Raw genomic sequence first — 26508 nt, 5'->3', positions numbered from 1 at the left:
CCCGGACTCGGATTAGATGTGTAGAAATAGACCCGGACATCAAGCGGACTCGGCCAGTGGCTTTACTTTTTAGTCCACAGCTCCCTGTGATCGCGAACTAGTGCACCAGGAAGAGACATAGACCTGGAATAAACATAGATTGTATGAGTGAAACGCGGGCACGGCGTTGGCGGTTGCAAGTCATTTCAAAGTGCAGATCAGCGTTATGGTCACGTCGAGTCACAAAATATCTTTCTATCAACGCAGACCAACTTTCCAACTCGACAGACGGATTGCCCTGCTCCTTGCTCTGGTCTGCTGCCAAGCAGGACTCTCTATGAGTGGTCGGATGTTTGTTGACTGGCCCCACCACCCGCTCACTGCCATGCGGGGTTTGGCATCTCAATTATCTTGGTCAAGGCGTCCACAATTAACTTGAGAGGGCTATTCTGCGGGCTGACCGCTACACGGCTATACAGGTAATAAGCGGGGCACTGGTTCCCCACACGGGAAGACCGTGTAACTCCGTTCTCGGGCAGGGAAAATCCTTCTTCGGGCGATGCGGCGGTTGGCTCGACAATCGAGAGCCGATTGGTGGCCTTTTACCCAGCCAAGCACTGCGAAACACATCAGACGACGATTACATGCGTTTTGAAGGGGGTCAACTGCTTCAGTCAGTTACTGCTAAACTACGAATTAGATCCGACTTGAGCTCAACTCTCGGGATCAGAGGGACGCCGCAACACCATGCCTTTACCTGACACCGATCCTTGGCTGCCTATTTTGGCAAAGGTACAGACATAGAGGTCAGCACAGCTTGGTTTCTCCGAATATCATTCACTTCGAGCGTTAACGTCCGTTGCAGGCGGGTGATTCTTTATCTGTTTTCAACTTTCGAACGCCTACTGGCAGATGGTATATGCTTATTTGGGAACAAATGCTAGTACCAACATAGCAAAGATGAATATTACAGTGAATATCCTTTCATCTCACAGAAACCAGATTGACTCCACCATACAATTTACTGAGATCATCAGCTGAGACGGGACCACTTGCATAAATCGCCGCTCCGAATTCATTTTCTGTCCAGCTTTTGCCTTTCCAATAACCTTTAGGTGCCATCCTGTGACCATTCACAGAGGCTGACCACAGGTACCGTGAACAGGAACGAAGGAACGACGTGTACTTCGTCGGCCGATTCACTACTAGTGAGACAGCAAGGCTCAGTAAGTAAATCCGCGTCATCCATTACTCCAGTTTGTGAACTCGTTGAGGGGGCTTCATCGTACTCAGTCACTGCGTCATACTTGTGGCGCCATCGTGGTGCTCGTGACCGTGTTAGCGAGCGACAACGCGTCACGGTTGTGTTATGTTTGCTTGTTTGGTTCTTCACAAGATGCACAAAAGAAGCCTGGCCTCAGCGTCGTCCACCGAGCCTTCAACACGTTCAAACAAAGCGGCAAGCGAAGAGAACAAGACATTTTCTTGCCATCCTAAAGACAACTTCAAGTACAAGGTCTAACCGATGCCATCTCGTTATTGTCTCCCACCCTTCCCCGCTCCCCATACTGACAAGCCGAAGACCCCCACGGCTTCAGCATCGACCCTATTGCTCGCTTTATCTCCAACTTGCAAGGCTAGCGCGCATGCAGCGCTTTGTTCGCGTTGTTTTTGAAAGCGGAAACTAACGTGAAAGCGACCAGTGAATCAGTCATAGGTAAAGCTGCTCGGCTCAACGCATCGTGATGATAAATTGATCGGACTCCTCTACTTGCTGTTCAGGGTCGCGGGGAAGCATGTGTGGGTACGCGTAAGCCACTAATTTGGTGCGCTTGCAAATATTCGACTGGTTACGCGTCCTGTGGCGGGAGGTGGCTAAAAAAGGCCAAGAGGACACGCCAGGGAGGCATGGGCGGGCAATGTGTTGATGAAATTGATTGCACGAGTTGACCTTGCACCCAGATTGTCTAGATAGCTTAGCAGCTAATCGGATATTTGAGCATGCTTTCGCGGAAGGAAAAGATCGTGGTTGGTTGTGGGTTCAGAAATTAATTCCTACGGTTTGATGTTATCGTCGTTGCGAAAAATCGCCATCGACGACTACCCAATGTGAATGCTGGCATTCGAAAACTTCGGATGATGGTTTTCGGAGGCGGGGGCCCAAAAAGGAAGCAAGGGGGGTCCCATCACCGGATGTAAGATTACCGCGGAGACTCCGGAGAGAGATTTGTGTGACGTGACGAGATCGAGATTCAGGTGGCAAACGGGCAATCACGCGCTGCGTCTTTATAAAGGATGACCCGAAACGGTCGTTGATTCTGCCGCCCACTACCAGTTCCCTCTATGCAGGACCAACACCTTGCTCTGCCCGACTATTGCGTCGGTTGCAATCGCCAATTCGTCCCTCGACGAGTCATAGTGCCTATCGAGCTCCCTCCTCCCACTCCCGATTGTGCGTATCCTCACCACAGTCTTTGTTGAAGAGCTAATTTTTTTCAACCAGCTCGCCACAAGGGCTCTCGAGGACTTGTCCACGGAACCGGCAGAGTACGCGTCAATGGAACGATAAAGCCAGCTCCACCCGTCAAGACGCGTGTTGAGATTGACCAAAGTGACGCCCCACTGTATTGCTCCCCGGAATGCGAACAAAGAGACCTCGAGTTCTCATCTGGCTGCAGCGAGAGTACCGACAGCGACGACTATGTCGTTATGCCTAGCAACAACACCAAGTCCGCCAGCGCCAAGCCGGCCGCCCGTAACTTGAGCACACCTAACACTCGGTCGATGGACCATCTACAAACACTCTACTCAATGCCCCCCCTCCCCCCGCCAACCACCGAAACCTATGACGAGCTTGCTCCTCTAACCACCAAAGGCGCCCCCAAACCACTCGAGTTCGTCTCCGGTGTTATGATGGCAAATCGTCGAATCGAAGCTGCTCTCCCACAGCCCCGTAAGCCGGGTGAGCCGGCAGGTCCCGTAACTCCTGTCCCTGGCTGGACGGACGGCTCTCAAGCGTGGCGGGCGTCGACTTACTCCTTTGCTGCCCCTCCTCGCAAGCTGTCGGACATAGCCGACCCCAATCATGCTGCCTATGGTTCAATCATTGCGACCCCTCACCGCTCTGCGAGTGGGGGTGTCGTTGCAAACGTGGAGTCTTCGTCCCCAACAGCAACTAGCTATTCCTCCACTTCCTCTCGCAACTCAGATATGCTATCGTCATTCGAGGACTCATTTGCACGTCGTTCGTCTTCCCGAATCTCCCTCTACTCCCCGAGCACCTCTCCAGCGTCTTCTATCTCTTGCAGTCCACCTCGTAAACAGGTCTCTGACATGCTTCTTGTCCCGGATGTTTTACGCCAGCGCGCTGGTTCGGCGCCATCGTCGTCCTCTCTGGACTCCTTGCCACAAGAACATGGACCTCGACGACACTCGGCTGGAGCTTTGCCGCCTCATAGTTTCCCTGGAGCACGTGCTCGTATGCGCAGTCCACTTGCCGTCCAGAACACTCTGGAAGACGACAATCTTCGCTGCACATCCCAGGTTGCAACATCTATGCCCTCCCACCGTCAACAGAAGACCCAGCGACCTCTAATAGAGAGTATGTCGTCCCATCATTGTGTTCTTCTTTGTTTCTGACTTGGCTCTCAGCTCGCTCCTGGTCGTACGATAATGTGCGGACATATCCCGTGATGCCTCTCCCGACTATCAAGGAGACTCGCATAGTCAATGGTATCCCCACTGTCGTTGAAGTAGCCCGCACGCAAAAGCGGCTATTTACCTTCGCAGACACTGTTCTCAGCCCATCTCGTTCGGTTTCGGAGTTGTCCATATAGGCGCATCGCATACTTGACGATCTCATGACTTGACGACCTCCGATAACCCTTTGCACGAGATACCACCATTGCATTGCACTCTACATCGAATCAGCATCACCACGCACACAAAAAAGCTCGTAGGAGCGACGACAGAACCAATAATCTCTCTGGGTTTCTTTCGGTGTATTTCTTTCTTGATGGACGTTGCCTGAAGGCTTCTCTGTATAAACTTAGTAAAAAAAGCATTACCCTAGTACGATACGATACGACCTAGCTAGCTTACGAACAGCTCAAACGAACAATTTGTACTTTTAGTTCCAACGAGAATTTTTGGCCCTAATTCGCTTAACCGGTTCAGTCTTGCCGTCGTTTGAAAATCCCGCATTTGCTTCCGTTTGTGCACGGAGTTTCGATATTCATGTGTTTATGGCTTTTGCAATTAGATGACGCAGGCCGAGCTCAGCGTAACAGCGTTGCAGTGCTTGTTATTTTGTTGAAAATTCAGCAGACTGGAAGGAAAAGACACATGCCACGACTAGCCCTCGCGCACGAATTATCTGGATCGTTGGTGGCCTCTCAATATTAGGGGAAGGCTTGTCATCGATCGACTGGTGAGTCGGGGATGCGGTCCGACGCATGTTGACTCGAAGCGCGTCAAGAGGATGAGTTTGGCGCAAATGGCACGCGTCTTTTGTTCAGGTTGGGTTGGTGGGTCCAAGTGTTGATGAGCAGTTGTTATTTTGTTTGTCTGATCGATTCTTGCCATCAACGTAACCAAAATGAGCCGTTGAATATTATCCCTAGGTTTGTTGGCAACCCTTGAACCAGAAGACCTCAAAAATTGAACTTCTCAGTGACTTCTCGATAGGCGCTGCTGATCTTGATCGACGGCGGGATTTCGTCTCGATGAACCGCGCCGAAAAGCAACAAATAATCACTTACTCGACGCTGAAAGCACAAGCAGGAGCACAAGGAGCGTTGACCGAAAGAGCAATCGGTCAGCCACCCTGTTTTCGGCCTTGAACCTCCCCGTCGCCGCTGATTGCAGGCAAATGAAAAGTCGTGTTATCAATCGTCAAATCGATATCATCGCTTCCACATGCAACCGAGAGATAACGCCCAGCCGGACCGCGCTGACCTAAAATGAAAAACACGGAGATTTGGACCTACTTTGGTAAATGTGCTTGGCCAGGCATGGGTTTTTGCCCTGGCCCGCCGTCGAGAGCGGCGCAGCGCGGTGCCCCCGAACTTTCACCGCTAACTCTCGTGATCCGGGCCGTGATATCCCGGCCACGGTGAGCCGCAGCGTTACGTTCGCCTTTGACCCATGGAGGTCACATACGCGACGCTTAGCCGACCCTACCCCTCTCCCACTAGCCAACCACAAGTCCTCGGTCAGTCACGCTGCGGGGGTATATCTCGTAACCCACTGTTGGGAACATCTTTCCGTGCAGCCGTCATCAACCAACTGCTCGTCCGCCACGACACACAGATCCACTTGTTGTTCCCTGAACATCACTCGTTGTTCCGCATTTTGAAGATGACCGATTGGTGCAACGAATAAAAAAAAGAAACGAGGCGGGCCAATATTAATGAAGCATTGATGTATCGGGCATTCGATATTGTTGCTTATAGTAAGATTGACCGGCTGCTTTGTTTCCTTGCCACAGGGGACAGACACACACCGGCGAGATGAGTTGAACCAAAGTTACCGGATGGCGTAGTGCTGTTGAGAAAACGTGGCGTCGTCCCCCTCACATGACCCCACAGCCTAGACGCACACAGTGTGGAGTGTATTGACATCTTCGTTCGGCGCCAATGGAAAGCAGTGCTGTTGCGGGGAAGAGACAACTCGTAAAGGCAACCCATCTGGTTCTATGCGCCAAAATATCGTGTATGAGGGCGCCTTGGATGGCTGTTGACAAGCAGATAAGCCTCGCAGTTGAACCGTATGGCATCGATGATGAACGTTTGAGGACCAATAGTAGCCAGAAATCTTCTCAAGGCCGTGCCGGAGAGGAATCAACCAATTCCCTGCCGTGTTGGACGAGCATTCAATCGAGCCTTGAACCTATCAGCAACTCGATTCCGGTTGTCCACGGACTGAGCCCAAATTTAAAACTGAATTGAGGCGACGTTAACCGCGGTATGTAGTGTCAGGACTCGCACTGTGAGCATGGCATGTCATGGGTTGCAGTTGACCACTCAGAGTTGACCGAAACTCGATTAGTGCCGCAAGTATCCCAGGCCGAGGAGTCAACAAACAGCGGCCGGGCATGAGAAATACGGGAGCAGATTTGAGTTTAATTTTCATTCGATCCGGTGTCGGATTGCACTGCAGACAGAGGCTAGTTGGCACGTCTGCATCATGGTTGTATCATGGGAACGATGACTTGAGTTGCAGAGAACAACTAGCTGCCAAAAGGACGTCACTGAGCATGACTAGAGGTTGCAACCTTATTGGCGGGAGGATTGCACCCAGTTGACAAGCGGACGTTGGATGGCAATAGTGCAGAAAACAGAACACAGGCGTAGGCGTTGCAGGCAGTATCGTGGATCAAGCAAATCAACAAATAATAGGAACGTACACGCTCGCTCAGGCCAGGAACAGAGTTTGACGGCCTTTGGCTGCTCAGAAAATGCCATCCAGTTCATCACAGAAGAAACTCAAACGAGCAATAGAAGCGCAGGGTCTGCTGGAACCGAAGCATACACGGAGATGATGTCGAGAATCTGAGTGGTTGAAAGCTTGCATCTCCACGTCACCAGTCTGGGTGAAGTGGAAATTTGGACTGCCTAACTGGCAGATGAACTTCGGGTTCCCCGCCCTCAGGCTAGCGACACTCCCAGATACACATCCCTTGAACAAGGAAATGCGAAGGAACAGACCGGCGGACAGGAAGAAAGATCGGAGCACGATATCGGAGATGATCGAGTACCTCCCGAGACCCGCGAAGGAGTTCGAAGCAATACAGGCAGTGAGGAGGGTGGCGACGAAGGACGTAACGGTGAGTACAAGCATAGCGGGGAACAAAGAAGCGGCGATAGAGGAGGAGCTGAGGGACGAAGCGAGATGGAAGATATACACCGACGGGTCAGGGATAGACGGAGAAATCGGGGCCTCGGCGGTGATGTACAGGGACAACAGACTGGTGGGGACCATGAGGGCGAGACTGGGGACAATGCAACAGCACACAGTATACGAGGGGGAGGCGGTAGGGAGCGGCATGGCGCTGGAGCTGTTACGGAAGCAGAGAAGGGTGGAGGGAAAAGTGACGATCGCGGTGGACAGCCAAGCGGCGATAAAAGCAGTCAACTCATCGAAATCCACACCGTCGAGCTGGTTGTGGGACGATTGGCACGAGAAGTTTTCAAAACTTACTAGCGTTCACACTGACATGGAACTAACCATCCGTTGGACTCCAGGACACGTCGGAATACCGGGCAACGAGCGGGCAGACGAGGAGGCGAAGAAAGCGGCAGCGGGCGACACAACTAAGCTGGAAGAGCTACCAAGAGAATACCACCCCGAGATTCCGATCAGCAAATCGGCGGCGAAACAAATGCTGGAGGCAAAGCGGAAAGCCAGGGTCGCGGACAAGTGGAGAAAGTCGAAGCGATATCAGCAAACGATGCAGTACGATGCGAAACTAGTGAAGGGCTCGTACCTCAAGCTATACACGAGCGTCCCGAAATCTTACGCAGTCTTACTTATGCAACTGAGGACGGGACATTGCACGCTCGCGAAACACATGCACCGGATCACCAAGGCGGATTCACCAATCTGCCCATGCTGCAGGCAGGCGGACGAAACAGTCGCACACTACCTATTGCATTGCAGCGCACACGAAGAGGCGAGAAGAAGGCTATACGAAGAAGGAGGAAGGGACACGAGAGTGATAAAAAAGCTGCTGGGAGCCGGTAAGTTGCTAGAGCCGCTGATGTGGTTCATATATAGGACGGGGAGATTTCGAGCGGTGCACCGACACCTCAGGAAGCCACTAGACCAGAATGGGACATATGGGGACGACCTACTCGACCTAATATCGAAGCTACGGACAGACGGGATGGAAGAAAAGGACGACCTGCCGACACTGGCGAAGGAAGCGAGGCCATTTGGATGAAGAAGAGGAGAACGACGAGGGCGAAGGAGGACCACCGACACGCGAAGCAAACACGCTCTCACATTAACAATCTATAATCACTACAGGACACTAATTACACCCACCTTCACGCCGCCGCCCCGAGCACACCGGCTGAAAGGGCAAGATACCGAGGCAAAACACAAGAGAGCAGGAGTAGGAAAGGGTCTAGAGAGCGCATGGTGATGGCTACCGTACATCGTTTGTAGAGGCCAAATAACGGGAATAAAAAATAAAAATAAAAAAAAACTTCGGGTTCCACTCGTCGCCGTTGAAGGGGTCTATGTCGGCGGATGGGGAACTGCATTTAAGATGATGCCATTCAAGAGCAAGAGAGTCACACTGACTGGTAAGTGACCGAGAGTCAGGAGGAGTCAGGAAGATTTGTTCCATATCCGTACACACACATGTAGTCCTACTATTTGTAACGGCTTATAATTCGTATATATTGATTATTTTATCGACGCGCTTTGGACTTGTGGATCTCACGAAGTAGAGCTTCATGTTGTTCGTCCCGTTGCGAAGAAAGTTCTACAGGACCAAGTTAAGAAAATGGGGGCTGCTCATGAGAGCTCACCCTGGAATCTTCCTCGTATTCGTTCCATGTGTTCTGCATGTGATGTTCTCAGCAAGTCTAGGATGGTCTGTGTGTCGACATTGGCTGGAATATGAAGTCATGAGCATATTGATGAATACAATACGCTTACTTGTCTTCTGCTCCTCTTGGCGCTGGTCTCGCATGACACCGATTCGTTCGAGTACTTGTCTAATATCTGCTTCAAGAACCATTCGGTCTTCTCTACCCTTGTGTTGGGTGATTTGACGCTCTTGCTCATGATGGGCTCTCTCTGTACAAGAAATGACTTGTTCCTGGAGCAAAACTTTGAGTCCTATGAGCTGGTCAAGAGCACTAGGGTCATCGCTCATCACGGCGAATAGAAAGTTTGATTGAGCCACATGTTGATGCAGAGAGTGTGTTGGTGAACGTTGACGCTGAACCACGAAGAAAATATATTCGATTCTCAACCATAGAAGGGATTTGAGGTGTGCGTATTCTGCAGCTGAGAGCAAAGGGGTGTGCAGAGTCGAAACTTGGTGGTGGTTTGTGACAGAGTTATCCTCTCGTGTTCATGCTCTCCCGCTTTCCCTCACGGTGACGACACAACTTAGTGCACCTATTCGGCTTTGGGTCCGACGTTTGGGGACTTAGAAAAACCACGATGGATGTTGTCAAGGCCGTGGAGACTTACGTCTCCAAGCTAGTATCGACGCCAAACGCTATGAAAGTCCTCCTTCTCGACTCGCACACTGTTCGTGGGTTTCACTACCTACCTATGACATTTGTTTATTCAATAACTAGACCCCGATTGTGTCACTTGCTTCAACACAATCCACGCTTTTGTCGCATCAAGTATACCTCACCGACCGAATCGACAATAAGAAACGCGACCGCATGCCGCACATGAAATGTGTCTGTTTTCTTCAGAGCAACGATGAAAGTCTCGAGTCCCTGCAGGCCGAGCTACGCGAGCCCAAGTATGGGGAATATTACCTCTGTCAGTGGGTGAATCTATACCCTTCCGTGTCGCATCGACCCACCAACCAACTCAACTACTCAACAGACTTTAGCAACATCCTCACTAAAACCGTCATCGAGCGTTTGGCAGAAGTTGACGAATACGAAGTTGTTCGGGAAGTTCAAGTGTGGCGCAGTTTCATCGTTTCTATTCCATTACTGAATATTGTTAGGAATATTTTGCAGATTACTCCCCTCTCCTCCCTGCACTATTTTCTCTGAACCACGCGCCGACAGCAACTAAACCGCTGTATGGGTCCACATTCAACTCTTGGGACCACTCGGCACTCGAGCGTTCAGTTCAGGGTATATCTGCTGTGTTATTAAGTTTGAAGAAGAAACCTATCATCCGTTACGAAAGGATGAGTGGAATGGCCAAGAAACTTGCGGTCGAAATTCACGTCCGTGACCCACTTTTACACCCTGATAATTTCCTTACGCCACATCTAGCATCGAATACAAGCCGAATCGACTCTTTTCGACTTCCGATTAACGCAAGTGCCGCCACTGTTGCTCATTCTAGACCGAAGGAACGATCCAGTAACGCCGCTGCTTTCGCAATGGACATATCAAGCTATGGTTCACGAGCTGTTGGGCATCCAAAATGGCCGAGTGGATCTTAGCATGGTCCCTGATATCAGGCCTGAACTGAAGGCACGTTCTTGCACGCACATTTATCCCATTTATGCGACGAACTTGAGCAGGAAATTACCCTAACGCCGTCTACGGACCCCTTCTTCCAGTCACACTTTCTCGACACCTTCGGCGATCTCGGGACCTCGTTGAAAGACTATGTGCAAACGTATCAATCGCGCTCTCTTGCTCAGGCGCCATCTTCAATCAACTCTATTTCTGACATGAAGCGTTTTGTGGAAGAATACCCTGAGTTTCGTAAGCTCGGCGGTAATGTGAGCAAGCACGTTGCTCTAGTCGGTGAACTTAGTCGCTTGGTGGATCGAGACAAGTTGCTGGAAGTAGGTGAGGTCGAGCAAGGTTTGGCAACGAGTGCCGGAGCGGAATTGAGAGTTGGTGTTGCTGTTTTCAATATCATGGCCCTCGCTCAACCACCTTGCAGACCGTTCAAGCTTCAATTTCGAATCCAAGCATTCCACCGTGGGGTAAACTGCGACTTGTGATATTGTATGCATTGCGGTATCAGAAGACACAGACGAACAACATTGCTTCGCTCATTAACCTTTTGCTATCGAATGGCATCTCTCGAGAGGATGCGAGAGTAAGTTGATTTGCTTTTGGGTAAGGCAGCACATCTTATACGTTTGCAGTTGGTTTACGTTTTCCTTAACATCGCCGGCGCAGACCAACGACAAGATGATTTGTTCTCGACCGAATCACTATTTGCGAAGGGCCGATCGGCTTTGAAGGGGCTCAAGGTACAACTTACGCTACCTGACATTCTCAATCACGAAAAAAAAAACAGGGTGTGGAGAATGTTTATACACAACATCGACCACATTTATCACAGACTCTCGAAAACTTGTTCAAGGGCAGATTAAAGGACACCAGTTATCCTTTCCTAGAATCTCCTGGTCCTAATGCGTCGCTACAAAGGTTTGGGAGTGCAATGTGCAATTGTTTAGTGCTGATCATACTTAGACCACAGGATGTGATCATTTTCATGATTGGGGGAACAACCTACGAGGAAGCTCGAGCTGTGGCTTTATTCAACCAAGACCCTGTCTCCGCTTCTAACGGTGGCATTCCCAGTGGGAGTGGGACTCGATTGTTACTCGGCGGAACTTGCGTCCATAATTCTTCTTCCTATCTTGAAATGGTCAGATCTGCAGCGACCCAGTTCTCGCCAGCGGTATACGATCCGCCACCAGAGTCAGCAACAACCGCTCCAACGTTGAACTTGAATCTTGGAGGTGTGAATGTCAGTCTAGGAGGGTCAACAACAGGAGTGTACAGGACAGCGGGAGACCCGATCGTTGGGGTACAGACGGAAGGGATACGAGACGGCGTGAAAAATCTAATTGGTAAAGTGGGTAACACCTTAGCTAGCATACCGCGGTAGATTTTCGTATAAATTATTTCGTTTGGTGCCAAAAATGGAGAATGTCTGGCAGGTGAGAGAGGACACGTATGTGATCTGCGTTTGGCGCGTGCCAGCTTCGCTGTAACTTGTTTTCTGCTTTCGCTTTCCCCCTCTCGACGCGGTCTCTCCTCCCCCCTCTTCTCACTCGCGGCTTGCACTCCGCCAGGTCGACCAATGGCAAAAGGATTTCTGGCTGGTCTCAAAGGCGTAGATGCCTTTGGAAAAGTTAGTGCTCCGGTCGTCTTTTGGTCCGAAGCCGCTCATGCTCACGACTTCAGACTACGGAAGATGTGAAAGTTAAGACCCGCACGGGTGCCTTTTGTGAGTCGTCTGGGCCGTTTTTTCTTCTTCGCAATGGCTCATGACGATTACCAGTAACGATACTCTCTGCCGCCATCATATTGGCATTCACCACTATGGAGTTCTTCGACTACCGACGGGTTACTATCGATACCTCCATTGTCGTCGACAAGAGCAGAGGCGAGAAACTCACTGTGAAGATGAACGTCACCTTCCCGAGGGTGCCATGTTACCGTAGGTTGTCGGCACCCCCGACCCTTCAAGTTTACCTGAGCCTTGTTATAGTCCTCAGCTTAGATGTCATGGACATCAGCGGCGAGACCCAGCGCGACATTTCACACAACATCCAGAAGCAGCGTCTGCAGTCTGACGGTCAACGTGTCCCAAACGCTATATCTTCGGAACTGGGTAACGAACTCGATGCCCACAACGCGGCTAGAGAACCTGGCTATTGTGGCTCATGCTACGGTGGTTTGGAGCCTGAGGGTGGCTGTTGCCAGACTTGTGAGGACGTCCGACAGTCCTATGTCAATCGCGGCTGGAGTTTCTCGAACCCCGATGCTATTGAGCAGGTGGGTTTACATTTTTTTCTCTTTTTCTCAAAGTAATCTATTGGCAGTGTTTGCAAGAAGGCTGGTCAGACAAGTTAAAGGAGCAATCAAACGAAGGCTGCAACATCGCTGGTCGTGTCAGGGTTAACAAAGTCATCGGCAACATCCACCTCTCTCCTGGACGTTCGTTCCAAACCAACTCGCGCAACATCTACGAGCTGGTGCCGTACCTTCGCGACGACGGCAACCGCCATGACTTTTCACATACGATTCATCATCTCTCATTTGAAGGCGACGACGAATACGATATCTACAAAGCCAAAGCCGGCCATCAAATGAGAGATCGAATGGGGATTGCTAACAATCCGCTGGACGGAGCAATGGCTCGCGTTAGTCCACTTGGTTTTCTGTTTGCAGATTTAATCTTAATTCTCCCAATAGACGTCCAAATCGCAATACATGTTCCAGTACTTCCTCAAAGTTGTCTCGACTCAGTTCCGCACTTTGGAGGGCAAAATCGTAGGCCCTTGAGCAGTCAGCAGGAATGAGACTAATTCTTGTTCAGGTCAACACTCACCAATACAGCTCGACCCAGTTTGAACGAGACCTTCGAGATGGTGGTCAGGGCGACACTCCTCAGGGCGTGCACATTCAACATGGCGTCAGTGGTGTCCCCGGAGCGTTCTTCAACTTCGAAATTTCCCCCATACTCGTCGTTCACTCAGAGACACGGCAATCCTTTGCCCACTTTGTCACATCGTATGTTCCTCTGTCGTTCTGGTATCCGCATGGGCTGACCCAATAATGCTCAGGACGTGTGCTATTATCGGAGGAGTTTTGACTGTCGCTTCACTTGTAGACAGCATTCTTTTTGCCACAGGACGAGCGCTCAAAAAGGGTGGCTCGTCAAATGGGAAGCTGATGTAGGTAGGAGGGTATGTATGAGAGCGTGTGCCAAAAATATTATCTATCTGAGCAGTCAAGTTGTGTTCCAAAAGAAAATACAAGTACAAGTACACTGTAGGGCATCAGAATGACGTGTAGTTGAGATGTAAGATAGACTGACAGCAAATAAGATAAGTTATTGAGACCGTAGCACCGTCGCAGCACTATTTGCGCTTCACTGGTGCTTTTGAACGCCCCGTGTCAGGCATTACACGGCGCCGTTTAGTTGGAGAGGCTTCAGTTGATTGCGGAGCATTCCCATTTAGTCGCTTTTGTCGAGATGAGGTTTGAGTTAACGGGACTCCGCCATAAACATCCAGATTCCTCATCGTCGATGCATTCTGACCCAGTCAGGGGTATGTAGAAATGGGAGAGTAAGCAGACGCACCATTATCAACTCGTCCTCTCCACTTTCGTCGTCTTCATCGTGTCCGCTTTGGTAATCTTCTTCGTCTGCCACCATCAACCCACTTCGACGACGCTTTACAATCCGGACAGAATCGTGCTCCAGCTCGTCCTCCTCTTCTTCTTCGACCTGCTGGTAGCTCATGTCAATATCCTCTTCATCGTCCTCTTCTTTCACGTGTACAACTGCTTGAACACGTCGAATCAGAATCTGGCGCGGGGCCTGGCCAGTCGCCGGCTTTGACGGCCGACTGGCTGATGTCTTGTGGCTTGACACAGTCTCCGCTTGTTTTCCTTTGGCTTTGGCTGATAGGATTGGAGTTTGAGGTTTGGTTCGACTAGCTTGAGGGGAGCCAGAGTCACTTGGACTAGGAGGACCAGCAAGCGGGGGCACAGTCTGTGTTTCGCGCTTTGGCGGTGATTCCGTGAGAGCAGAGCGGGATAGCTGATATTCAGAAATGAGCAAAGAAAAATGAGGACGATGTTTTTTGCGCACAGTGACCAGTTCTGTTGCCAGTCCGCACCGTTCTTGCTCCACCCTGTTGTAATGCTCTTGCCAGTTTTTCGCTTGCCCTTGCCAATGCGTGACCTCTCTTCGTAGGGTGTCAATCTAAGTTTCGGATAAGATAAGGAATGGGATTCATGTGTTGATATTCGTACCGAAGCCTCCATCTTCAAGCTCGACTCTGCCGTCGACAGCTTTAGCTTAGAAAACTGTGGAAACAGACGTGAAGAGACATTGATGAGGTTAGGATGTAGTTTGACGAACCTCGGCTTCGCGGCGGGATGCTGCAATTTCAGCATTGTGGGCGGTTTTGAGTGCATCGTCGCGTTCTCTTTTAACTTGGTCCAACTCGTCGCGCATCCGTGCAATCTCATTTTGGGCTGCTTCTTCGATCTCCGTTTCCTATTGGCCGGAGACTCAGATATGGGGCACAAAGAAGATGAGTAGGTGGCATACGGCACTTCTGACTGTTCGTTGGACGAGCGAGAGGATCTCAGAGAGCGAGTTCTTGGTGTCTGTGCTGAGGTACATCGCCGTCGTAACGCGAGAGTGATCGTGATCGTCACACCGCGTCACGGTATGGGGTTTGGACGATGACACCAAGATCCGGCTCTTGAACGCAAACCTTTTCCTTTTTTTCCAACCACCTCTCCGTACAGGAAAACCATGCTGTTGCTTCGTGGCTTGCGCCTCCGGCCACAACCAATTTTCAATCTTCACGCGCGTTACGCGTCGCGGAAAGTGTTGCGGACGTTCAAGCTTGCAGATATTGGAGAAGGTATCACTGAATGCGAGGTTATTCGGTGGTCTGTCGAGCCAGAAGCAAAGATCGCTTCGTTTGACCCCTTGTGCGAGGTGCAGAGCGACAAGGCAAGTGTGGAGATCACGAGCCCGTTCGATGGAATAGTCAAGCAATTGTTGGTCGAGGAGGGCAAGGTGGCCAAGGTGGGACAAGGGCTATGCTTGATTGAGGTCGAGGAAGAAGAGACTGCAGAAGAGACTGGACGGAAAGATGAGGTCAAACCAGAACAGCCTGCATCACAGCCAGAGAAGTCGACTCCTTCACCGCCGCCGCCACAAACAACAACCACAACGCGTCAGCCCCACCCGCTTGACCCTTCATTCATCCCAAAGCTTGATTCGACAAACGATGTGCTTGCAGCGCCGTCTGTACGACACTACGCCCGTTCACAAGGTGTCAATTTGGCGGAACTTGCTCCAGGAAGCGGCAAAGGCGGCCGAGTGGAGAAACAAGATGTTGATATGTTCATTCAAGGGGGAGGAATTGCTGCTGCTGCCGCTACTGCCTCTGCACCTGTCGCTACAAGCGATGGAAAGGATGTAGTTGTAGAACTGGGCCGAACAAGGGCCGCAATGTGGAGAGCAATGGTGAAGGTATATAATTTTAAATATCCGCCCACTGTCTGTTCATTCATCTCCAGAGTCTCGAAGTACCGCATTTTGGCTACTCAACAACTCTCGACATTACTGACCTCCACGCTCTACTTCCTCTACTAAACCAACACATCCCCGCCCAACATCGACCACCTAGCAACTCAACCCCAGCTTTTAATCCGGCACATGCACTCGGCGAAGGCGTTGGACTGCAAACTGTGCCCGCTGTTCCACCGACTGGGCAGTACACTCGACTAACCTATCTCCCATTCCTGCTTAAAACTCTGGCAACAACCATGATGGACTGGCCACTCCTTCGTGCCACCATAACAGCAACGACTGCCAAACCATCTCTGACGATACGCCCCCATGCAGACATTGCTCTTGCCCTCGCCACCCCAACCGGGTTATACACCCCAGTCCTTCGTGCGACTGAGACCCACAACATCTATACCATTGCATCAGATGTCACCCATCTTGCTGCCCTTGGTCGACGAGTTCCGTCGGGCCTGACTGCCGCTCATCTCGGCGGCGGGGGCACCATCAGCGTCAGCAATGTTGGTGCTGCCGGTCATGGGACTGGGGCAATGCCCGTTCTTGTTCCCGGAGGCGGAGTTGCGATTGTCGCAATAGGTAGAGCGGAGTGGATTTGGGATGTGTCAGACAAGTATTGGCAAGCTGGTGGTGCCAGACGATTAAAGTTGCCAGTTTCATGGAGTGCGGACCATCGTGTCGTGGAAGGAGCTGAGTTGGCTGCATTTGTGGAGGCATGGAGGGCATGGGTTGAGAATCCAGGACGCTTAATTGCGGCGGGTGTATAAAACACGCTGTAGATCAGAGAAAACAATGTAGTTTATTTTTCAGTTCCGAGTTGGCCACGGCGAACTATATTTGTTACCACGTGCACTTCTTCTTTCTTCTATTCCACTTCCTCGACAACCCTTCATGCCACTTGTTCCGTCTTCTCCTCGCTCTCGGTCGCGACAACCATTCACCCAGCGACCCAGCTTTGTGGACGCGGTCTTTTTACGGACGACCGCTTCACGTATTCTGCTGCGACGTGGCCCTCTCGGGTTTACTCGAGGCCATTTTTAACTCGTCCGCTGAATCTCCAGGAGAGCTGCCTATCGCAATGTCGAAGTTGACCCGTCATGTGCTGTTTTCCTATAAAATATGGGTCGTTTTGTGGGCAGACAATTGTCAACCATGAAGGCCCTCTTTGCGCTAATTGCTGCTGCTCTTCCCCTCGTCTCTGCCTCAGGGTCGGTTTTCTCTGTAAGCTTCAGTGCAACTTCCATTAATATTCTGGGGCTAACCAAACTATTCCCAGGCAGTCTCGGTGAACGGTGTCGACCAAGGACACGCTGTCGGCGTCCGGGTCCCCACCGCCAACACGGTAACGCCCACTCTCCATTCCCCCGTTCCCCTCCTAATAAAAGCGCGGCCAGGCAGTCACCAACGTCAACTCGGCCGACCTCACGTGCAACAAGAACTTCATTCAGCCCGTGTCGCAGGCGGTCATCAGCGTGCCCGCCGGGTCGCAAGTGACTGCACAGTTCCACAAAACGGCTGCCGGGTATCTCGGCCCGGACCCTTCGGAGCCGCTCGACCCCACGAATAAAGGGCCTGTGGTTGCTTGGCTGTACGTCTTTGTTTAAACAAAAAAACTTCATGTTGAACATGGGAAAGCGCGTCGGTCCCATCCGCAACCCAAACCAATGTTTCAGGTGAGCCAGAACGCAAGCCTCCTTTGAAATGTAGTTCCAACGGGTCTGAACATAGGTCTAAAATGGTTTAAAATCTGGCAAAGCGGACTGTAAGCGTGAAGGTTTTGCTTTCCGTCTGAAATACTCAACACACCACAGCAACTCTGAGACCGGCCAGTGGGCATCTGACGCACTCTACGTCAACAAAGGCAATGTCACCTTCCCCGTACCGAGTTGTCTTCCCAACGGAGACTACCTCCTGCGTGTCGAATACATCGGTAAGCTGGTTAATGAGTTATCGAGCCGCATACAGATAATCTTTTGCAGGCCTGGAATATGCTACATCCTATCCTGGTGCCCAGTTCTTCGTTCGTGGCGGATTTCACACTTCCGCCTCTAAACTTAACTGTTTGCAGATGAGCTGCGCTCAAATCCACATCAGCGGTTCCGACGGGACTAATGCTAGCCCCTCGACCGTCAGCATCCCAGGAGCATATGCACCGTCCGATATGGTCCTCGACTCGCTCGTGGGGATCGACAGCTACACGATCCCTGGTGAGTGTCTTGCACCCCCCCCTTTGCGAATTCTTTTGATTTCTTGTAGGACCGGACGTGTTCACTTGCTAGGGGCATTTGGAGTAAAAATCTTGTTTGGTGAATATATACTGTTCGAGGATTGATTCTGGCGTGGCGGAGAACCGAACTTGCTGAGCTGTCAAGAAAATATTCAGCCAACTTGGTTTGCGAGTTGAAGTTTGTCATTTTGTCGCTAGAGCGGAAGTGAACGCCCTTATAAGAGGGATTGCACTCGCATCAAGATCTGCAATGGTTCAGTTGCTTGCGTTCCTCAGGCGCCACCAGCACCTTTCATTTGAAGAGTTCGACGAGATGTGGTAAGACCTTCTGCAGGAGAGTTTGAGTTTCTTGAGACTATCTTGCAGGACGAACCATGCAACGCTCGTAAATAAACATCTTAAAGCTGTACAGGACGGCTCGGTCAAGTACAAGCAGGTTCGTTTTCGAGTTATATTTTCGCACATTTCTGAACCAAGTGTTTGTAGTTCCATGTCGACCCGAAGGTCAATGCCGAGCTGCGTGCGCTGGGGCGTCCAGTCCTGGATCACGACGGTATGGTTCTGTGGGAAGCGGCAACCTTGGCAGAAATTTTCGAGTGCATCGCTTCCCCAGAATGTCTTGAGGTGTGTGAACTAGCTGGTGGTGGGCTTTATATTCCGTATGCTGACGTTCACAGTTCCTTCGACCAGACGATGCGCGGTTCTTGGCGGAGGAGAGGGTAGAGCTGGTAGCTGGGCAGTTCATGTAATTGTTGAAGTTGCGAGTGATGGCATCACTATCGTCCTTGTCTTTGGCCAACAACGTTAACAACAACATGCTGGTGGTTGTGGTTGCTACGGCTATTGTCCCTGAGAGGGATATAAACCGCGACGAGCGTGTATCTCTCACCAAACGCGATGTCCTTGTCAACCCTCCCGACTGAACTCGTCGCCCTAATTGCCACTTATCTCTATGTTGGGGAGTCTATCACTTTCCATCTTCCCGCGGGCCAACACAAGTCGAACATCGTCGCATTCTCGCAGGTATCTGCTTTATTGAGGGCGGTGGCGTTTTCTCTGCGGCACCCATGGACGAACTACACCCTCATCCTCTCCGCAAATAAGTCGACAAGGGCACAGTATGCCTGGGCCGAACGCCGTTTTGCAATATGGAAAGCGCTAGCGCGTGGGCAACCTATTCGTTTGCAAATCATCCAGGAAGAGACACACTACGGTGTGGGGCATCTTGTCAGATTCCTCGGCAAACACTCCCACTCTCTTTCCTCGCTCGTGCTCGACATCCCTGACGAGACGTTTGTCTCGATAGCTAAACACACATCCTTCCCATTCCCATCCCTCACTACCTTACTCATGACCCTCCACCTCAAGAAGAATGGCGAACAAACGCTTCTCCCGCAGGATCGTCGCTCGCGCTTCTTCGCTAAGATGCCTCAATTACAGATTCTGCAGCTGGGTTATAGCCACGACGACTGGCACCCACTAGCGACATTATCTCCGCAATTCTACGAATGGGACCTGCCTCTCTCGCACTTAACCGTCTTTTGCATGCCCCTCATCTGGCTAGAGCTCCCCGAATTCCTCCTGGTCCTCCGATCTGCCCCGAATCTGCACACTTGCACCGCCCTCGTCGACGCTCCGCCAGTGTACGGCCACGTAGACGACGCCCCGTTCATACTAGACAATCTCAAAGCGTTGGCGCTGACGTTTCGCATGACACATCCGACTGTGTGGACTTATTTCTCTGCGCCTGCGTTGCAGGTGTTGGATATCACGCTCATTACTGGCCTGAATGATGACGATCACGAGGAGACCCATGCAATCGCGCCAGCGGATGTGGATAAGTTTTATTCGGAGCAGCCGCATGCTACGGGGACAATCGTCACAGTGTACAGGGTGGTGGAGTACGCGTATGATGAGGAGACGAATGCATAGACAGGTACATTCTTAAACAAAAAATCACAACTAGATCAAATAGGCTGGACGGAGGACAGTGAGATCTAGTGAGATAGAATCAAGTTTAGAGTTCCAGTTATTATGGAACTGGGACTGCGAGAGTACTTATAATAAAAGAGTGGTCGGATGTATTTGTCAATGGCTTACTACTATAAAAGGGCAATTCAAAGGATTGGCTGTGGAACAGTGCTTGAATGTACTTATTTGGCTTTCCGATAAAATTACTATAGAGGGACAATTGAGAAGAGAAACATTGCTATATAAGGTGAAATGGAGGCAGATTGCAAACTCGGTCAATTTAGGGAGTCGGATTGGCAACCGCTGTGTGCGAGATCAATTCGGCGTCGAATCAAAAAAAAATACACTAATCGTGATTGATGTGGTGGGCTGCGGTTTTTTCTGGTCAAGATTTATTGTAGCAACAAGTTGCCCAACCTCAGCGGCCGATTTGCGAAGAAGCGCCTTCGTTTCGACTGCTTCTTTGGCCTGTACCGAGATTGGGTTCGCAAGCATGAAAGGAGGAAAATACGTACTGTGTAGACATCCAATGCTTTTGCCAACTTCGCGTTCGCGGTAGCAAATCGCACGGAGTCTGACGCCGCCGAAAACCATGCAGCGAGCTGGCCTCGTGCCGAGAGATCCTGGATTAGCGATGTGGCTTCTTGGAGAGAACTGCAGAAAATAATTCAGTAGTTTTATTGGTATGCGTCCAGGCGGCATACTCTTGGAGGATATTAGTCGACTCTGAACCTTCCCCCGCCAGAAGAGCTTGTTTAAGCACATTAGCTTTGACATTCTCGGCATGTTGGGCCAGCATGATGGCAGCTTCTTGATTCGTTTTCGCCACCTAACAATGTTTCAAGGACGGGAAAGGCCAGGTTGTAGATCCATACGATTGCTCTATTGTTGAACAGCTCAACTACATTCGCAATCGGCTTGAACACGCTCAGAATCGGCGCATCGCAAACCGCAACAGCGATTTGTGCCCCGAATACGACAGCTTCGAGAATGGTCTTCGCTTTAGCGGTCGGAAGAGGTGGTTTGTGTGTTGTTTGCTTCAGCTTCTTACTGGTTAGCACCAAAGAGCGACCAAAAATGCCCAACACGCACGATTGCTTTACAGGTCTGTCTGAGTTGCAGCTCCAGACGCCTTGAGTCACGAGAGCGTCTGAACATAAATCGCGGAGGATCTTCGACCAGGCGACGCATAAGAAGGACGGTCCTGTTTTCAGCAATAAGCAATCATGCAGATCAGGACTGCTAAACAGCATACCGCCTCATATCTTGGAAATAATTCTGTAGCTCTGCATTTCCAGACGGAAGCCCTCCCTTTTGCGCTATCTCTAAGACAGGCACTAAAACCGCAGAGGCCGATGTAACAAGGGAGACAGCGCTTTTGCGATGGATCTAAACTTTCAGTAATGGATTCAAGGAGGTATAAAAAGACTAACAGTCGAGTTCTCGACTACCAGAAACAGTTCGCCCATGGCGATAGCGACATCTTGGACATCGCTTGGGGCTGCTGCAAGCTCGAGACATAGCTGCTGCGCTCGGGCAGTCGTCTGGGAAGTGGAGACCATTGACAACTGAGAGCAAGGTCGCAAGCCTGTTTCTGCCGCTGTCCCAACGGGAAAGCTGTGGAGGTCTTATGACCAGACAAACCACTGAGGTGGCTTCTGCGGCGTCTAATGGTCAAACACGACAGCCCATGAGGCAGGTTGGTAAGCCGGGCGCAATTGAATGCGTGGTTGGGAAATGTTCGAACGACGACATGCACGCACCCTGACAACTGAGAAGAAAACGGGAGGATTTTTTTAAATTTTAATGAAGGTAATAATGGTTGAAAAAATGGTGACCTTTATTGATTAGAAAAAAAGGTTTAAATAATGTCCACTAGATAGGAAGGAAATCTGACCAGAAAAATGTTTCTCAGATTGTAGGAGAAAAAGGGTGCATATGTGGGAAAAATGGAAGATATCTGGGCATAAGAGGCTTTTTTGTATAACAATGTTGATTCTTTTTTTCTGATAAGATTGCTGTTCTACTTATTGGGTCTTTTTAAATCCATTTTCCCCAACAAATAAAGGTGTCCCTTTTTGGGGTCATTATTACCTTAATTAAAATTTAAAAAAATCCTCCAGTTTTGTTCCCATTCCTCGGGGTGACGTTCAGGTTCAGGTGAAGAGGTTGCACGATCACGTGAGTAACCACGACAGATGAATTTCGCGTTAAAAAGTGTGAATTCAGTCACAAAGAAAGCCTTCCTATCGGCGACTATCCTAAAATTAGTCCACTCAGCTGATTTAATTGTCTTTGTGGCATCCGCGCTATTTAGTGCGCGTTCGACAATGAGCACTATCGCGAGCAACAATCGGAAGACCTTAGGAGCTCTGAACCTTGAATCCCAGTGGCAGGCCAAAATAGTATTGGTACAAGGTTTGAACATTTGGCATCACACATAATCATACATATAGTACGCGGGCACACGCAACACAATCATGACACAGATTGCAGTAGTTGGATTGAGGAAGAAAAGAAACGCTGCTTGCACGTGGTAAGGAGGGCTCTTGTTCCAGTGTGTTGTTTTTGGATCCACAACAGCAACAAGCTGAGAGACTTGTTGAGTGGTCTTGCGGAGAAGAGCTGTTGCCTCCACAATCTCCTTGGTCTGCAGCATTTGTCAAGCCATATCCAAAAAGATGGAAGAGCACTAACCGCGTAGACCGCCAATGCATCCTTGAGTCGCGCATTAACATTTTCGAGGCGGATCGAGTCCGACGTCGCCGAAAGCCAGGCATCGTATTTACGCTGCAGCGAAAACTCGCGGAGGAGCAATGCAGCCTCTTGAACCGAGCTGAGATATTACACTATGAGTGGAGGATGGAGAACTCGAGCTTGAAGACCTACGTTTCGAGGGATTGAACAACACTGTCTGATTTCGCACCTTTCGCGACAGCGGGTTTCAGGACATTGTTTGTGATGTCGTCCAACTGTCGTGCAAGTGCAACAGCAGCTTCTTTGTTCGCCTCGATTGCCTAAAAAGTTCGGATTCTAGGGTTATCAAAGGTTGGGATATAAAGACATACCATCACTTTGCCATTGACCAGCCCGACAACATTTGCAACAGGCTTGAACATGTTCAGAATGGGGGCATCGCAGACAGCAACAGCAATTTGCGCGCTCAAGTTCACGGCCTCGAGGATGCTGGCTTTAGAGCTGGGAATGGAGCTGTAAGGTTGGGATAACTTCATCTGTCAATTCCGTTCCAGTCTTGGAAGAACGAAGCACACACAATTTTTTTGCAGTTCTTCTTGACTTGCTGCTGCAGGAGCTTTGCGTCGCGAGCGCGCTTCAAGATGAATTTTGGAGGATCTTCAACGAAGCAACGCATGAGCTGAATAGTCCTGGTCACCGGTATAAGCCCCAACACAGGTGAAGACCGTGACGAGGAAAAGCATACTGCATCAAATCTTGAACGGGTTCCTGCAGCTCTGCGCTTCCGGCTGCAGGCCCGCCCTCTTTCGCCGTTTCCAAAACGGGCAGGAGAGCCTTGGACGCGGACATAACAAGTGCTATAGCACTTTTGCGATGCACCTACAAACTCGATCAGCACAGGATATAGTTAGAGGTAAAGAAAACACGAGCTGTTAAGTTGTCGACTACCAGAAACAGTTCTCCTATCGCAGCTGCAATATTTCGGAAGTCGCCCGGGGCTGCTGCAAGCTCGAGACAAAGGCACTGCGCCTGAGTGGTCGTCTGGATGGCGGAGGCCATCGACACCTGGAAGCAAGTTCGCAAACCCGTTGTGCTGTGGAGGTCTCATGACGATCATCCACGACATCCCATGAGGCGAGTTGGTAAGCCAGGAGCAATTGAATGTGTGATTGGGAAACGACTTCGTGCTGTTGAGGCTGAGGTCGAAGGAACGCACGGTCACGTGGACACGCCTGTGTGTGTCCAAAACACTGTGATACGTATAGTCGGGCAAGAGAGATATTTCGCGCGGATAATCCCTCCTGTATTTTGTGTCTCGTTCGCGAATAAGCTGCACCATTCAGCCTAGCTCATGCGATTTCGTCCTGTCGTGTGCCCGATCATCTAGGCGAAGACCAAGTTGTAGGAAGCGGCTGCAGGGAGTAGTGTCTCGCTACCGGAGAGCGTCTCTTCCTAGCGTCATCAGTCTGATCAGACAATGTTCCCAGTATCCCTGCTTCCAGGGCCTAATAGAGCCGGGCAATAATGTTGTTCTGGTACGGTAGCGTGAATCAAGAGCAACTTGTGTGAATTTCATCCTCAACCGTCTTGCTTACCATAAGACAAGAAGGCTGGAGAAGAGAGGATAAAAGTCATCATCAAACATAGTGAACTAGAGGCAGCGAGGACGCTGAGATTGGCGCCGGGCCGGTGTAGAGCCACATCATCCATTCAGTTACATAATGATAAAGTTAGCTGTGTACAACTTAGCCTCCGATCATCGACAGAAATGAGCCGGGACACTTGGGCTGTCGTTCTGCAAAGCACCGCCTTCGTCTCCACTGTCTCCCTTGCCTACAATTTCGCTTTCAGTTGGCCACAAAAAAGAGGTGAACACGGAATTACCGTGTAAACCGCCAGCGCCTTGTCCAACTTGGCGCTAACGCTCGCGAACCGCGCTGAATCGGAGGTCGCTGAGAGCCACGCAGTGTATTTACCGCGTCGATCGTCTAGAAGTGTTGCGGCGTCTTGGAGAGCGCTGCAAGATTTTCAGCACGCAAGGAAGTGGTTGACCACGTTTCAATAATGTACCTTTGAAGCGCTTCAAGCGCAGGCTCTGATCCTCCTGCCAAAACAGCATGTTTCAGCACACTGGTCGTTACATTCTCTGCGTGTTGTGTGAGCGCGGTAGCGGCTTCTCGGTTTGCTTTGACCGCCTGGAGAGGTATTGAATTTGAGAAACTTTTGGCATGAATTAAAGAGCACATACCATTGCTCTGTTGCTGATGAGGGCGACGACATTCGCAATCGGCTTGAAGGCATTCAACACCGGCGCATCGCACACCGCAGCAGCAACCTGCGCGCTCAGGCCCACAACTTCGAGGACGGTTTTGGTCTTGGCGTTGGCGGGAGTAGGAGATTGCGAGTGCTTCAACTGCTTTTTCATTTAATAACGAGGCGAATGAGGATCCAACGCTACGCACGACTGCTTTGCAGCTCTTCTTGAGTTTCTGCTTCAGCTGGAAGGACTCCAGAGGGCGTTTCAGAAAGCCTGGATGCTGCTCAATAAAGCTTCGCATCCGCCCGAGAGTTCTACTCAAATTGAGAGACGCTACGAGTAAGAGAGGAAGAACCAACGTCGTGATGTCCTTGAGAAGACGCTTAAGAGCCGGGTCCTCAACTGAAAGGTCCCCATCGTGTGCTTTCTGCAGAATTGGTGCAAGGATTTCGACCGCCAACGTAGCCATTGATACCGCGCGTTTCCGCCGCGACTATGTCGCTTGAGACGATGTAAAAAGGCAGGAAAGTCATGCTCACTTGGGCGTTCTCAACCGCAATACACAGTTCTACTAGCGCAATCGCAGCACGCTGGGCATGTCCCAGGGTCGCATCTGTCGCACACGCCACACACAGTTCTTGCGCTCGGGAGAGGGCCATTGTGGGGGAGGGAGCAGGTTGAAGGAAGCTGCTGCGTACGGCTGTAGTCACGGTTGTGTCGCCACAGACGCATAGCTGTGAACCACCGTCTTCCAGAGTCATCGCTCAAAATAACTCTCCCGGGCCAGCATCGAATAAGAAGACAATAGATGGTCTACATAGCGCGCCGGAGCGGTATTCGGAGCGACGCACGAGTGAGATGGGCGCCATCGATGTCGGGTGCAAGGAATCACCTTGCTTTGCAAGGTCCCTCCCCGGTCTATATTCGCCACATCATGATGTGTTGATGGGTCTGCAGCCAAACAACACCAAACTCGACCCGAACCAAAAACCCCCAAACCTCCGTAGTTTCCTCGGGGAATCTCTTCACTGCCACTGATTTGTCACCGGACTTTTGTCATCCTTATGATTCTGATGGTGAATGACAGTATCTTGAAAAACTCCTAGAAAACTATGAGATATACACTTGTACATAGCCTTATATATCAGGAGTTCATATGAAAATAATTCTAATTATACTTTTTCAGTCTGTTGTCCCAATTGGGAAGGAATCAGTGAGATCAATTTTGATGATCTGTTGTCTTGGCTTAGTCTGGATTAGGTTAAAACAGAAGTTATCTGATGGATTCGATGATATCATAGTTCTTCTATGCTTGCACTTCATCCTTGATAACATTTTTGGAAAAATTGTCAGGGGATGAGGGTCCAGGTGCCTAGTTGATACCAAAGCCGGGGGAACAGCCCCATGGCCAACTACTTAAGTACAGGGCTATCTGCGCACGGACCAGTCACGTGATCAGTCACAGCTGTCACATCACATGCTCCCCTTACAAAAATATGCAAAGTCCTGAGAATCCTTTATTCTATATGATGGAACTACTGCAATAATAATAATCAATTCAAATGGTATTTTAAGTATAATATTCAATACAAAAAATTAGAATTAAAATTATTTTATGATTGGGAAGTTT

The 26508-nt window shown here is 50.3% G+C and overlaps 11 protein-coding genes across 11 annotated transcripts; 6 read left to right on the top strand and 5 right to left on the bottom strand.

The window, feature by feature from the left end:
- Positions 1-2322: 2322 nt before the first annotated feature.
- Positions 2323-3815, top strand: MIND_00839200 (uncharacterized protein; the record flags this gene model as incomplete). The annotated part of the gene is made up of 3 exons (XM_037365058.1): positions 2323-2431; positions 2483-3580; positions 3631-3815. 3 exons carry the CDS (start codon positions 2323-2325, stop codon positions 3813-3815), a joined length of 1392 nt encoding a protein of 463 aa, XP_037218300.1.
- A 4581-nt stretch (positions 3816-8396) lies between these two features.
- MIND_00839100 (uncharacterized protein) lies at positions 8397-9043 on the bottom strand (the record flags this gene model as incomplete). The annotated part of the gene is made up of 3 exons (XM_037365057.1): positions 8647-9043; positions 8517-8600; positions 8397-8470 (listed from the first exon to the last, which is right to left on the bottom strand). Exons 1-3 carry the CDS (start codon positions 8864-8866, stop codon positions 8397-8399), a joined length of 378 nt encoding a protein of 125 aa, XP_037218299.1. The 5' UTR covers positions 8867-9043.
- A 116-nt stretch (positions 9044-9159) lies between these two features.
- On the top strand, positions 9160-13349 carry MIND_00839000 (Sec1-domain-containing protein; the record flags this gene model as incomplete). The annotated part of the gene is made up of 18 exons (XM_037365056.1): positions 9160-9249; positions 9300-9495; positions 9562-9641; positions 9689-9916; positions 9966-10169; positions 10220-10540; positions 10591-10749; positions 10799-10906; positions 10954-11084; positions 11130-11521; positions 11738-11796; positions 11850-11892; positions 11947-12105; positions 12157-12443; positions 12491-12811; positions 12864-12941; positions 12988-13181; positions 13235-13349. 18 exons carry the CDS (start codon positions 9160-9162, stop codon positions 13347-13349), a joined length of 3165 nt encoding a protein of 1054 aa, XP_037218298.1.
- Positions 13350-13531: 182 nt separating this feature from the next.
- MIND_00838900 (uncharacterized protein) lies at positions 13532-14808 on the bottom strand (the record flags this gene model as incomplete). The annotated part of the gene is made up of 6 exons (XM_037365055.1): positions 13532-13708; positions 13756-14217; positions 14269-14382; positions 14433-14486; positions 14542-14679; positions 14734-14808. 6 exons carry the CDS (start codon positions 14806-14808, stop codon positions 13532-13534), a joined length of 1020 nt encoding a protein of 339 aa, XP_037218297.1.
- Positions 14809-14943: 135 nt separating this feature from the next.
- Positions 14944-16493, top strand: MIND_00838800 (Dihydrolipoamide acetyltransferase component of pyruvate dehydrogenase complex; the record flags this gene model as incomplete). The annotated part of the gene is made up of 2 exons (XM_037365054.1): positions 14944-15672; positions 15720-16493. The coding sequence occupies 2 exons, from the start codon at positions 14944-14946 to the stop codon at positions 16491-16493; spliced, it is 1503 nt and encodes a 500-aa protein (XP_037218296.1).
- A 352-nt stretch (positions 16494-16845) lies between these two features.
- MIND_00838700 (Glycoside hydrolase family 61 protein) lies at positions 16846-18005 on the top strand (the record flags this gene model as incomplete). Its single annotated transcript, XM_037365053.1, has 9 exons — positions 16846-16947; positions 17003-17068; positions 17121-17314; positions 17362-17399; positions 17455-17488; positions 17538-17656; positions 17706-17746; positions 17795-17933; positions 17983-18005. 9 exons carry the CDS (start codon positions 16846-16848, stop codon positions 18003-18005), a joined length of 756 nt encoding a protein of 251 aa, XP_037218295.1.
- A 120-nt stretch (positions 18006-18125) lies between these two features.
- Positions 18126-18702, top strand: MIND_00838600 (BetaGal-dom2 domain-containing protein; the record flags this gene model as incomplete). The annotated part of the gene is made up of 4 exons (XM_037365052.1): positions 18126-18271; positions 18320-18389; positions 18440-18577; positions 18631-18702. Exons 1-4 carry the CDS (start codon positions 18204-18206, stop codon positions 18700-18702), a joined length of 348 nt encoding a protein of 115 aa, XP_037218294.1. The 5' UTR covers positions 18126-18203.
- Positions 18703-18850: 148 nt separating this feature from the next.
- Positions 18851-19885, top strand: MIND_00838500 (uncharacterized protein; the record flags this gene model as incomplete). Its single annotated transcript, XM_037365051.1, has 1 exon — positions 18851-19885. The coding sequence occupies one exon, from the start codon at positions 18851-18853 to the stop codon at positions 19883-19885; it is 1035 nt and encodes a 344-aa protein (XP_037218293.1).
- A 314-nt stretch (positions 19886-20199) lies between these two features.
- MIND_00838400 (uncharacterized protein) lies at positions 20200-21486 on the bottom strand (the record flags this gene model as incomplete). The annotated part of the gene is made up of 8 exons (XM_037365050.1): positions 20200-20227; positions 20272-20392; positions 20440-20578; positions 20629-20753; positions 20800-20967; positions 21017-21128; positions 21180-21313; positions 21358-21486. 8 exons carry the CDS (start codon positions 21484-21486, stop codon positions 20205-20207), a joined length of 951 nt encoding a protein of 316 aa, XP_037218292.1. The 3' UTR covers positions 20200-20204.
- Positions 21487-22358: 872 nt separating this feature from the next.
- MIND_00838300 (uncharacterized protein) lies at positions 22359-23680 on the bottom strand (the record flags this gene model as incomplete). Its single annotated transcript, XM_037365049.1, has 7 exons — positions 22359-22574; positions 22622-22760; positions 22814-22941; positions 22993-23151; positions 23199-23310; positions 23367-23500; positions 23552-23680. 7 exons carry the CDS (start codon positions 23678-23680, stop codon positions 22359-22361), a joined length of 1017 nt encoding a protein of 338 aa, XP_037218291.1.
- Positions 23681-24331: 651 nt separating this feature from the next.
- On the bottom strand, positions 24332-25639 carry MIND_00838200 (uncharacterized protein; the record flags this gene model as incomplete). Its single annotated transcript, XM_037365048.1, has 7 exons — positions 24332-24454; positions 24506-24638; positions 24692-24816; positions 24870-25034; positions 25084-25192; positions 25238-25371; positions 25418-25639. 7 exons carry the CDS (start codon positions 25637-25639, stop codon positions 24332-24334), a joined length of 1011 nt encoding a protein of 336 aa, XP_037218290.1.
- Positions 25640-26508: the final 869 nt, after the last annotated feature.

Source organism: Mycena indigotica (assembly GCF_014461135.1).
Source record: "Mycena indigotica strain 171206Taipei chromosome Unknown Mind.scaff0007, whole genome shotgun sequence".
NCBI lineage: Eukaryota > Fungi > Basidiomycota > Agaricomycetes > Agaricales > Mycenaceae > Mycena > Mycena indigotica.
The sequence above is the reverse complement of the archived record's forward strand: the minus strand, read 5'-3'. Positions and strand labels throughout refer to the sequence as shown.